Here is a 12384-nt window from a genome sequence, read left to right on the forward strand (position 1 = left end):
GCCTTGCAACCATAGCAAGAGGTGCAATCACTCAAACACTATTTACATACATCAACAACACCCGCCTCTTTTTCCCAAAAACCTTAAAAAGGAAAAAGAAAAATCAATTGGATGTCTTTGCACCCCAAATTTTGGAAAGCTCTTTTATGATAGGCTTCTCTTTAATATTGTCCTCCCTTTCCAAGTGCCATTTCTTTGCCATATTATCAGCCTGCAATATCAAAGCGCTAGGGTTAGTTTGTGATTCAGGTAAACTTGGTGATGAAAGATAGGAAAAAAACCCGTCTAGAACTTCCGATTTGACATACCCAGGTTTTCAAGGGAACCAGTTGCTCCTTAATCATCTCCAATTTCGGCTCTACTAGCTCTCTTCCTTTGGTTCGAATGTCATCACTCTGTTAAACATAAATAGTAACTTCAATGTAAACTTTATCACCTAGTTTTAAAGACAGTAACTAATTTTAATGCAAGATAATGGCCGGCAAATGGAAGGTAGCTTCTCCTAGAAGGGATGAACAATAGGCATTGATAAAGACGAAAATACCACATACAGCAAGTAACTAAATACTGACCCCTGATTGCCGAGGCAGGACAATAGCAGTGGGAACCCAAAATAAAAGACACAAATAAAGAAAAGAATACACAAATATTCAAAGATAAATAATTAATCATGTCAAGTGGAAATGATCTAAACAGTAATTGTAGAATCTACTGAGTTGGTCAGAACATAAACATTGTGTTTATCTGTGTATACTTGCACAACAGTGTTTCCCATTCATTGATACCTCTAAAAGACTAAAACTTCCGACTTTCCCTTCTTGCTAACCATATACATGGGTCCTATTTCATGCAAAACCAATTCACAGGTCATGAACACACTAGAACTAATACTTTGCCAATACATTTGTACATGTATATATACGCTCGTATAGGGTATACAGATGAAAGTTGTCACTAATTCATGCTGAGGATACCTGCAAAGTAAATAGAGAGTTTAAGAGATAAGGATGACAAATGTAAACTTACAGTGTGCAGCTCTAGCTTTGAGACTGCCAGTCCAAATAGCAAGGTGGCACCACCAAATACAATTACAGTACCAACAGCAAATGCCTTCCCAACTATGAAGAAATAAAACAAAAAGACCAGGCATATTGATGTTGAGTCAGTTATCCATTAGATACAGAAATCAATTGAAGATCCTAAGCGCCTTTTTTCATAAAGTACAAAGTCTTATAATTGTCATAAGAATGTGTTTGTTACATAGCAAATCATGATGAAAACCATTCATTCCTGGGAGTTCATGGAAGTTTGATTATTTATTCGATAAGTTTCCTGAGAAATACAATTCCCATGAACATTGCAATTTCCATAAAATACGAGAAATCTAGCTCCCATTTTTTAAGTAAGAAATGTCAATTCTCGCATATCTTGTTTCCATGAGAATTATTAATGCGACAATCAAATTTAATTTTTCATTGAAAAGATAACTACATAGAATTAGTAAATGGAAAAAAAAAAAAAAAGTTTATGTTTCATGTAAAGATTTGATTATCAATATTATCAATTTTCATTTTTAAAAGATTATCCATAATTGTCAAATTACTAAGTCTGTAGCTACTAAAAGAGTTTTGTATAAGCTTATTTTCAACAATCAATGTTTGCATCTTTAAATATGATGTTGTCTAAAATAAGGTGTAAATTCAAATTCTAAGTATATCCGAACAATAATATTGTCAACTCTCAAGAATTACAGTTCCTGTGTATTTAAACACTCACAAGAATCAATAACTTTCAAGATTTGAAATATTGGCAGTCAATCGACCCTAAGATTTCTAATGCATAAAAGAAATATTGCAAGGGCATGCAAATCCAACATCAAAACCAAACTTTACAGATAGGTTTCCGAATAATAATTGACTGTACAAGAAAGTGGCTGCTCCAAATCAATGGAAAAGCCCTTGTGAAAAACAATTGGTGCTCTGTCAACCCAAAATCTGAAGACTGCTCAGTTTCATTCTGAATTTTGAATGCTACATAATATTTAAATGCCAATTTCCCCACTCCACGGTGATAAACTCTCAGTTATTATGGCATGATATAAAAGAACCATGGATCTCTAGCTCAAACATGAAGTATACAATATGATTAACGCTATGGTGAATTCTATTTAGAACTGTTTTGCACAACGTCAAACAACCATATGCTGTCGAACCGTATAAAACATATCGAATATATCGGCTTGTAAATTTGTTAAGAGACATTCCTAACATCTCTAAGCAAGTTTTCGTGTGGAAGCAGTATTCTTGCTTAGTTTGTATTAAGATTTCAATGATCAAACGCGTCATACGCTTCTTTTTTTTTCTCAATTTGTTTTTCATAGAAAAGACAAAAGGTTTATTAATTCTTTTCTAACAGCAATTGTATGTACTAAATGATAAGAATTTGGCCATTGAGAGAACAGAGAGAGCCTACCCAGTTTAAGCCCTTCAGCTGCAGCCTTCAACTTTTCGGGATTAATAGGAGCATGCCTATCTTCACGCAAATCATTTGCTGTTGAGGCCGAAACCGAGTGCTCTGTTTGGGGCAGTTGCCACCTGCATAACAGTCAACCCAAAAATAAAAATCTCAATTTCAATCATATTACCTACATTTTCCCAGCATCCAGACAAACCAAAAGCCAACAATTAAGAAAAAAAAAAAAAAAACCTTTTTGGGACAATAGTAACCTCCCGTGAGGATTTTTCTTTCTGGGTAGGTGAAATTAACCTTCAAAATCCAAAATGCCATAACATATAAAACAAAACTGAGCTACACAAAGCCATTCACAGCTTTGTTAGCTTCAACATTTCAATTTTTCTCTCCTGCCAAAGTTTTCTCAGATACCAAACAAAAGAGAAACAAATAGCTAAAAGGAAACAAAAGGTGGACCTTTTGGGGCCAAAGGTGACCTGGGGCAGAGACAGATAAGCCCTTAGTGGGTTCAAAGCCTCGGCAGACAAAGAAGACCCTTTTCTCGGATCCGACTGAAGAACCCACTTGGAGGTGGTGGATAGGGACGAAGAATCAGACGGCTGGTAATAAATCTTGGAAGGCAGGGAGTGCCTCAGCACCTCGGGAAGCACGTCCGCTTGGGCTTCTTGCTGAACCGCGTTGGAAGAAGAAGGACCAGGCAGAGAAGAAGGTTTCTGGGTTGTATTTTTCAGGGCAAGTCGGCTTACGGCTTGTTTGGATTCCTGGAAAAAATATGCACCCTCTTTTCCTGCTAATCTTCCCGCAAGAAAACTCATCTCCCTATGTCTGTGTTCAACTGTCTATATTAATGAATGGTTCGGAATTCGGATGTTACCGACATGGTTACTACTATTTATAGTTTCAGTTTCAAGACTTTCATAGACGTGTGGTTTTTTTTTTTTTTTAATTAAGGAAAAAGAAAAATAGATGAGATAAACAAGAAATTAAAAACAAAACAGGCTAATAAAAAAAAAAAACTCTATCCTTGGCAGCAATTCAAAGAGGTCCTTTTTACAGTCATTTCCACAGTTTCATGAGATATCCTCGAAACAGAGGAAATGAATAAAAAAGCTGCAAATAAAACTAGTTGTAGCTATCCATAATAAGAGCAATTAAAATTTAAAAGCACCAATATTTTTCTTAGTTTCTTTCCAACTTTTGAAGAAGTTGGAGAGACTAAGCGATAATAGATAGGCAATGAAGGAGTCCTCAACTAGAATTGTATGGCAAATAACAATAAGGACTGTTTTTTTGTGGCTTGGGTCTAGAATTTTTTATGCACCAAATTGGCAAATAGCAGCAAGGACAATGTTTTCTGGCGTTGTTTGGTAAACAACGTACACGCCACGCCCAAATACTGTTCATTTTTTGGTGAAAAAAAATGAGAGTAATGATTAGTATAAAAAAGTGAAAAAATTTTATTTTGTAGTGATTTTTTTTTAAAATTTTAAATAGTAATAAAAAGTGAAAATGTTTTTATGTTGATTTTTTTGAAACATGAGGTGAATAGTACCACTTCATATTTAAGGGTAAGTTTAGTTAGCGTTATAGTGGGAGCGTCTCTCATGAAAGTTTCATTATCCCTTGCAATGCAAAAGATTGACCACCAATGTGAAGAAAAGTTCAGATTATGAAATTGAGGAGATAATCAAGAGAAATATTTGGCTTGGGTTGGTGGCAGTGACACATTTGGATTATAATATCAAAAGCCATGGCTGGTGGTCTGCAAGAAAAGGTAGGAATAGGATTATGAAAAAGAAAACTTCTGGCTTGAAAACTAGTAATTATGTGGAATGGAACATGAATGTAATATTAAGAGTCAACCATCGCAGCTATTTTTTATTGGAACATGTTAATCATCTGCAGACCAGATTTGAGCAATCTATTTTCTTGGAGACCAAGCAGTGATAACATTGTCTATTTTGCTTGGAGGAAACTCTGACTAAGCATGTCCTAAGATAGTAATCAATGGAACATGAATGTAATATTTAAGAGTCAATCATCGCGGCTATTTTTAATTGGAACATGTTAATCATCTGCAGACCAGATTAGAGCAATCTATTTTCTTGTGGACCAATGAGAACATTGTCTATTTTGCTTGGAGGAAAAGATTCTGACTAAGCATGCAAAAATATGAGGGTTTTTCTTCTTCCCCAATAACATTATATTCATATTGACTTTTAAACGCACTTATAGATCCAAGAAAGACCATTGAGGTGACTACAACTTTTACTATTAACTCTTTACAAACTTGTGTCGTAATTTACATGCGTATCGGTATCACGTGGCACAAATTAATCTAATTTTCAGATAAACTCTAATTTAGTGATCACTTCATCCAAATTTTATACAAATTCAATAAAGAAAAATGGTTCTCAAAATTAACCATCCACAAGTCAGTGATTGATACCATCATCAATGCCAGAATGATCCATGGAAGTAGGATCTGGATCTGGTCCTTCAGGGCAATTTGTCACAGTGACATTATGATCACCAAAGTCAGATGTAGAGCTAGCATCCATCTCCTTATCTAGAAATTCAAGTTGCACAGATGCAGGAACATCATTGTTGAAACTTCCCATATCATGACTCCTACTTGACCTCGTTAAGGTTTCTTTCTTAACAACATTGAACACAATCCCATTACGGATTCTTTCAGGTTGTAGAAGATCACCTTCAGTTACCATTATGCTGGAACCATCTGCAGAAACTCCATATCCAATCTCTGTGCTTTCTGAACTTCTATCCGGTGATGTCACCCTTGGAATATGGAAAAATTGATTGTTAGCTGTTAAACTTCTGTCCGGTTCAGCATCTGTGGCCACATTTTGGATAAATTCAATATAGTTATCAGCTGAAAAAGTCCTCATCAAGGGCCCACCTGATCTCGTCCAAGAATCGAAAGGAACATTTTCGGCTTCACCATCACTTCCATGGCTACGCAAATTCTTGCCAGAATGTCCTCTCGTGGATGCATTAACTTCTTGATGGAACGGGGAAGCGGCTTCAGTGAGAAGGTCTTCTTCAATGGAGCCTACTGAGATCTCTTGTGCAATGCAGTTCCAAGAAGGAATTCTTTTTGAAGCATTGAATTTGGCTGTGTTGGCCAGGCCATGAAAAGAAGAAGCAGCAGCTCTCTCAGCACTCTTTTTCAGCCTGTGCATGTGGTTGAGAATAGCAACACACTCGTCAAGAGCAAGCTCAATGCCACAGTTCGCTTTTATGGCAGAGAGCTTCTCCCAAGTGCACCTCCTCCCTTGGTTTGCAGCCTTTTGAAGGTCCACATAAGTTGGGTTTTGTATAAGTTTTAAGTACTGGCAGATGATATAAGAAGTGGGAAACAAATCGCTAGTTAGTCATCATCATAAGAATTCTCCAATTGACACAATTTTACCATTATATCATTAGAACTGCTGCTAGGCCTACTTTTGCATGTACCTGAGAAAACGTAGCAGGCATAACAATGGTGACATCACCCTCCCAATCTTGGGCAAACAGCTTGGTAATTCCACTCAGAGGAAAACCGAGTTCCAACATCTGGTTGAATCTATGTTTCACCTCCATCTCGGTAAGATGGGCAAGCTACACAATTAATACAATGAGATGTGTTATTTTCATCTCACCATAATGCCAAGAAAAGAGAGAGACATAACAGATTGCATAACTGATGTTAAATCACCACTTATCCTAAAAGTTTAAGCTTAATTGAAATGGAAACTAAACTGTGGAATCATGGTTGGAACTCATTATTTGTGGCTCTGATACCAAGTTAAATCTCTACTTGTACTAAAAGCTTAAACTAATAAAAAAAAGTAAATTTAATCATTTAATCAATACTTTAAGAACTAAAATACAGAACCACTAGGCGAGGACTCATCAGCCAATTAGTCTATGTTCATGTGGTTCCAATCAGGTGACATATAGTCTCGAGAAGGGTGGTGGATGGGAATATATAAGCATGCGGCATGCAGATACATTGTTTCATATGCCAAAAATCTTAAGTCACCCAACAAATATGCATAAGAATAATCCGATGAATCATACATAGCATAGGGATGAATCATTCTGATTCCTAACAAGAACCAGAGTCTAGAGCTGCTCCTTCCCAATCCGAACCAGCAGAATAGGCCTCTTTCGGTCTGGGTCGGAAGGCTTCCTTCCTATGGTTGCTCCAGCTAGAGATATAGTCATAGAGACAGAGATTATGTGAAGTCCCTAGATCTGAGATAAGGGAGATAGAATACTAATTCACATTTCAGCTATAGTCCATCGAAAATATGGCTGAAAGCAGTAGTTCAGCAGCCAACAAGAGTACATGACACAAACGCTTCAAATCCAAAATCATAGTGTTAATCGTTTATTTTTGTTTGTTTAGTCCCACTAGTGAGAATAATTAGAAACATGATAAGGGGCAGGGAAAAGGACAAAGAAGGAATTAAAGGAACCATCATTTCCATAAAGCTTTTTTGTTGGCAATAAACGACATAATGCAGAAACTTGAAGATAGATGCAGAAACATCAACCAAGAGTAAAACAGATCAAACAAATTGAAGTTCCAAGTCAATAGATACATACCTTGGCAGCAAAATTGCCTCCATAAGCTCCCACCAATTTCTTCATCCTCAATAGTGGTGCAATGTGAGGATTTGCCTGACTGACTATAAAATGATTCACATTAAACAGTTCTTTTAATTGCATCATAGGTAAATCAATCTCCAAGCTACCATCTCTCCACCGACGCACATGTGTGCCAGGGTCCTCCTCGGGATCAAAATTAAATGGTGGATGGTAAGGAACAATCTCTCCACTTCTATCCTTTGCCATCAGTTCCTGAGCCTCAAAGAGGCCAGGAAAGGCACAAGAAGCAGTCACTGCACTCCATATTACGACATGAGGTGAAGTCAAGTAATTGAGGCATCTAGGCGGCTCATGTTTCCTTGGGGAGCAAACTGTTATCCCAAGAACTCGGCCTGTCATATCATAAGCCTCTTGAAATGTGAGGTTACTAGTTAGATTCCTTAACATCATCTGCAGCCGCCTGATCTCATGCACAGCCCCTCGTGTCTTTACTCTCTTCACGACTGTGAAAATCCCACCCATCTGATCAAAAAACTGCAACGAGTGCAGAGAATCCTCAAAAAAATTTTGCAGCTCAGGCCAAGATCTAGTGGCAACCACAGCGCACATAATGGATCCTACACTAGAGCCAGCAACTATTCTAGGCAAAAGCTTATTCTCTACCAGTGTTCTAACCACACCAACATGAAAAGATCCAAGAGAGGCACCCCCACTTAAAAGCAAAGCTGTCCTTCCAAAGGCATATCTTGTTTCATTTACAAAAGCAAGCTTCTCTTCTAACGATAGCTCCTCTGAATCCCAATCACAAACCATTCTTAACTGAGTTGAGACCTCTATGATATATTCCTTTATGAGTCTGGGCATTTGAAGCCTACCCTTGTGAAGCTCAGGGTTGCACATATTACCAAGATTTCTGATAAGATCAGCTCGCATGCAAAAGATAATATCCCTCAAAGATCCCTCCTGGCGTCTGTGGCGGAGCTCTTTAAGCTTGTCCCTAACCAGTTCTTCATCATATAGATCACATTCGTCCATTTTTGGGGTCTCTTTATCAAGCATCTTAGCAGCATGAGCCCACTCCTCATAGGTTAATGCACTTCTCATCATATTTCTCCAAAACTTCCTCCTATAAGCCATTTCAGCCCTCAGCTTTACACTTGTGTACCGTTTCAACAAAAAGAAAATTACTGTCACCATTGCCAATATCCCTTTTGGGTTTCTCGGATGCAACCATGATATCATGGGTATGAAAATGTCCTTAAATCTGAAGATGACATGCCGCACCACACCAAATATTTGATACCTTAAATGTGACATTGACTTGCAGAATAAAATTCTGAAAGCAACTGTCCTACCAATAACGGTTGAAGGTCCAATTGGAGAAAAATCAACACTGGCTTCATTACTAATATCCATATCCTGGTTAAACTATAAAAAAAAAAAAAAAAAAGTACTGTTCAAATGACTGGTTTTCTTACAGCTGAGTTTGCTCAATGTACAAAGTTTAAGGAAAATCGATAAGCACAAAAAGCTACAGCAAATATAACTGAAATGAAATGCCAAAGAACATTTTTTTATCTCAAACCCTCAATTTCCCAACCACCTCCAACTCAACAGCCAAATGGGTTCTAAATCAAAGACCCCCCAAATTAGGATGAATAATGAAACTCACAAGACCCCAGAGATCAAAATACCTCTATTCCAGACGCTTCACTCAGAATCAGAGAACTTGATCAATGGAAACTAAGCACAACCTTCCAAATTCCAACCTTCGTTTCAAATTCCAATAAAACCCACGAAGCAAAACACAAATCCCACCTCTGATTCCCAACCACCAATCAACAGCCAAATGCAATGCCACAACCCAAAACTCTCAACACCTCCCAAAGAAACCCAAGAATCCCAGAAATAAAAATTTCACGATGTCTACAAGAGAAACCCAACAAATCCCAGAAAAAAAAAAAATTTCACGATGTCTACAAGAGAAACCCAACAAATCCCAGAAAACAAATGGCTCCTGATACAGGATTAAACAAGCCAGGTGTATGCATTCTGAGAAAAGATAAAGATGTGGACGTGGCGCTGACTCCGAATTTTGCTAAATCAGAAAGATTATGAAAACTCGTGAAAAAATAAATAAATAAAACTACAAAAAGTGAAGGATAAGGAATGCGGTCAAACTTGTTGATTGCTGGATGTTTCTAATTATTAAAAGTCAAATCTTTCCATTTAAAGAACGGTTAAATGTTAATACAGAAATGAAAGAAAACAGAGGAAAATCAAATTCTCTGTTTTCTATTTAGTCGGCTAGGTTTTTTTTTTTTTTTTTTTTTTTTTCATATTTATTTATACTTCGCTTTAAATAGTAAGTTCCAAAACTCAACAACTTAGTTTGCCGCAAATGTCTCCACTTTCAAACACATGTACGGTTGCCTGGAAAAAAAAACACACACACATGGACGGTTTTGGTTTTAATGACAGTTTTCCGGGTTGGAGGAAATTCAATCCATTCTTAAATTGATCAGATCTTTGATAATAACCGATCTTTCTTTACGATAATAACTTCTATAAAGGCGTGGCATAAATTAAGTATTTTGTGTCCTTAAAAAAAAAATGGACAAGTTAGTATATCTCACTTACCAATTCTCTTCAACATGTCCATCAACAAACACCCGCCCCCCTATTCAAGAGGAAACTCACGCCATTGCCCACGCTACTACCGAGTGCTGTTGACAACCACCGAAAAAAACTAATGGTCCTTTGCTGTTGCTTCACCATTGGTAAGTTCTTAGATTTATGTCTTTTTCTCTTTAGAAACAGAGAAATCGTTTTGAGAGTTAATGTTGGTTCTCGAGAAAATCTACTGTTAGAAAATTTTACAAAGAAAATCGTGTAGGATTTCTTGGTTCCTCACCCTGCAACCTCAAGCTTTCGTGGGAGGACATTTGATGATCAAAAAAATGGTTCTTATTCCCCACCCTTAATAATAACAAATGAACTGAAATGTTGCCAATCAACTGAAATGTTGAAGAGGTATTAGAGACCAGTAAGTGTTAGGGGTGAACATCAATTTCAGATACTCAGCGGAATTAATCTATTCCTCCTTTTGCAAATTAAATAGTGACAATAACAGAATAATAATCAAGCAAAACCACAAGTAAGACACCAAGATTTTTATATGGAAAACCCTACAATTCGAATGTAAAAAACATGGCACTTAATCCAGTCAAATCTTCCACTATCAACAATAATGAGTTTATAATTGTCTTCCCTAGAGAAAATATCTAGAGATTATCACCATATTAAGAATACATGCATTCTTCCATTAAATATAAATTCATCACCCTAAAGTGGATTCCAACAAGAATAAAGAAATATCTCACCAAGTAGGTATTAGCAACCAAGCGATTGAAATGGAATTCCAATGGTCGACACCAATCAATACATAGCTTTCATTGTCAGGAGTAACACACTAGAATTGCATCAAGATTGGACCACAAACGAACCTCCGATCTCTGATTGATGTGGTTAGGCAAACCCTTTTTCTTTTTCTTTTCTTTTCTCTCTCTCTCTCTCCCTTGCGCCGCCACTCTTTCTTTCTTCTCCGTGTAATTTCTTTTTCACGTATGCACAAAATCACAAGGTGCTTTTCTTTTATATTGCACACAAAGGGTAGAAACCCTTTGTTTTATTGTCCACGTGGGTTGGTCCTCACATAAAGAGGGACCACCTCAACAAATCTCCCCCTCCCAACGATGTGGAGGGCTCCACTAAGCCTATTGTGCTTCTACAAATTTCAAGTTTTTGCATAGACAATGGTTTAGTCATCATATCTAACCCATTGTTATCAGTATGAATTTTCTCAATCTGTAACAGCTTATCCTTCAGTGCATCACGAATCCAATGACACTTAACATCGATATGTTTTGATCTTGAATGGAAAGTTGAATTCTTACTGAGATGGATGGCACTCTAACTGTCACAGTAAAGAACATACCTCTCTTGTTGTAGACTCAGTTCTTGTAAGAACTTTTCATCAATAACAATTCTTTGGCCGCTTCAGTGATAGCAATGTACTATGCCCCTATGGTAGACAAAGCAACACATTCTTGCAATCTGAATTGCCATGACATTGCTCCCCCTAAATAAGTAATTAGGTACCCTGAAGTAGATTTTCTAGAATCAATATCTCAAGTCATATTTGCATCTGTAAACCCATCAAGCATCTGTTTACCATTGCTGAAGCACAAACATACTCTCAAAGTACCTCTAAGATACCTGAGAATCCATTTCACAGCTGCCCAATGTACTTTGCTAGGATTAGAAAGGAACCGACTAACTCCAACTGCATGAGCGATATCAGGTCTCGTACACACCATAGCGTACATCAATCTACCCACGGCTGATGCATAAGACACTTTATTCATTTTATATTTTTCTTTCTCACTTGCAGGACTTTTCTTTGAACTCAACTTCAAATGACCTGCAAGTGTAGAGCTCAATGGTTTTGCCTTGCTCATATTGAACCTGTCCAATACCTTTTCAATATAACTCTCTTGTGATGGCCATAATTTTCCTTTCATCCTATCATTAGAGATCTTCATACCAAGGATCTGCTTTGCAGGTCCCAAGTCCTTCATAACAAAGGACTTACTCAACTCTGTCTTCAGTATGTCTTTACTAGTGTCACGACAAACAATCAACATGTCGTCCACGTATAGCAAGAGAATAATAAATTCTCCATTAGAGAATTTCTTTACAAACACACAATAATGTAATGTAGTTCTATCATACCCATGATCAACCATAAAAGAATCAAACTTCTTATACCACTGTCTCGGTGCCTGCTTGAGTCCGTTCAAACTCTTTTTCAACTGACACACTAAATGTTCATTGCCTCTAACTGTGAACCTTTCTGGTTGCTCCATATAAATCTCATCCTCTAAGTCACCATGAAGGAAAGCAGTCTTCACATCAAGCTGTTCGATCTCCAAATTCATTTTGGCAGCCAAACCCAAAACAATTCTGATAGAAGACATCTTTACCATGGGTGAAAATATTTCATCTAAGTCAATGCCCTTCTTTTGACCAAACACTTTTACAATCATTCGTGCCTTGTACCTTGGTTGTGATATGTTTGGTTCAATCTTGCATCTAAATACTTATTTATTCTTGAGTGCTCTCTTGCCCTTAGGCAGTTCCACCAAATCATATGTATGATTCTCATGGAATGATTTCATCTCGTCTTGCATGGCTTCTAACCACTAATTTTTTTGGTCATGTAACATGACCTCT

The 12384-nt window shown here is 37.2% G+C and overlaps 2 protein-coding genes across 2 annotated transcripts; both read right to left on the reverse strand.

The window, feature by feature from the left end:
- Nucleotides 1-83: 83 nt before the first annotated feature.
- Nucleotides 84-3375, reverse strand: LOC132182314 (coiled-coil protein). Its single transcript, XM_059595523.2, has 5 exons — nucleotides 2929-3375; nucleotides 2473-2594; nucleotides 1027-1118; nucleotides 309-395; nucleotides 84-211 (listed from the first exon to the last, which is right to left on the reverse strand). Exons 1-5 carry the CDS (start codon nucleotides 3285-3287, stop codon nucleotides 104-106), a joined length of 768 nt encoding a protein of 255 aa, XP_059451506.1. The 5' UTR covers nucleotides 3288-3375; the 3' UTR covers nucleotides 84-103.
- A 1347-nt stretch (nucleotides 3376-4722) lies between these two features.
- On the reverse strand, nucleotides 4723-9181 carry LOC132183265 (triacylglycerol lipase SDP1). The gene is made up of 4 exons (XM_059596665.2): nucleotides 8784-9181; nucleotides 7087-8517; nucleotides 5950-6093; nucleotides 4723-5825 (listed from the first exon to the last, which is right to left on the reverse strand). The coding sequence occupies exons 2-4, from the start codon at nucleotides 8503-8505 to the stop codon at nucleotides 4908-4910; spliced, it is 2481 nt and encodes an 826-aa protein (XP_059452648.2). The 5' UTR covers nucleotides 8506-8517; nucleotides 8784-9181; the 3' UTR covers nucleotides 4723-4907.
- Nucleotides 9182-12384: the final 3203 nt, after the last annotated feature.

The sequence above is a fragment of the Corylus avellana genome, chromosome 5, assembly GCF_965113065.1.
Source record: "Corylus avellana chromosome 5, dhCorAvel1.hap1.2, whole genome shotgun sequence".
Lineage (NCBI taxonomy): Eukaryota > Viridiplantae > Streptophyta > Magnoliopsida > Fagales > Betulaceae > Corylus > Corylus avellana.

What these genes read in the sequence shown, in the direction of transcription:
- LOC132182314 (XM_059595523.2), bottom strand. Translation starts at nt 3,287, where the DNA reads ATGAGTTTTCTTGCGGGAAGATTAGCAGGAAAAGAGGGTGCATATTTT. An exon ending in AGCTGAAGGGCTTAAACTGG is followed by an intron (nt 1,119 to 2,472) that starts GTAGGCTCTCTC and finishes ATTTCTTCATAG; the next exon opens with TTGGGAAGGCATTTGCTGTT. An exon ending in CAAAGCTAGAGCTGCACACT is followed by an intron (nt 396 to 1,026) that starts GTAAGTTTACAT and finishes TATGTTTAACAG; the next exon opens with AGTGATGACATTCGAACCAA.
- LOC132183265 (XM_059596665.2), bottom strand. Translation starts at nt 8,505, where the DNA reads ATGGATATTAGTAATGAAGCCAGTGTTGATTTTTCTCCAATTGGACCT. An exon ending in GAGGCAATTTTGCTGCCAAG is followed by an intron (nt 6,094 to 7,086) that starts GTATGTATCTAT and finishes TTAATTGTGTAG; the next exon opens with CTTGCCCATCTTACCGAGAT. An exon ending in TGCCTGCTACGTTTTCTCAG is followed by an intron (nt 5,826 to 5,949) that starts GTACATGCAAAA and finishes ATCATCTGCCAG; the next exon opens with TACTTAAAACTTATACAAAA.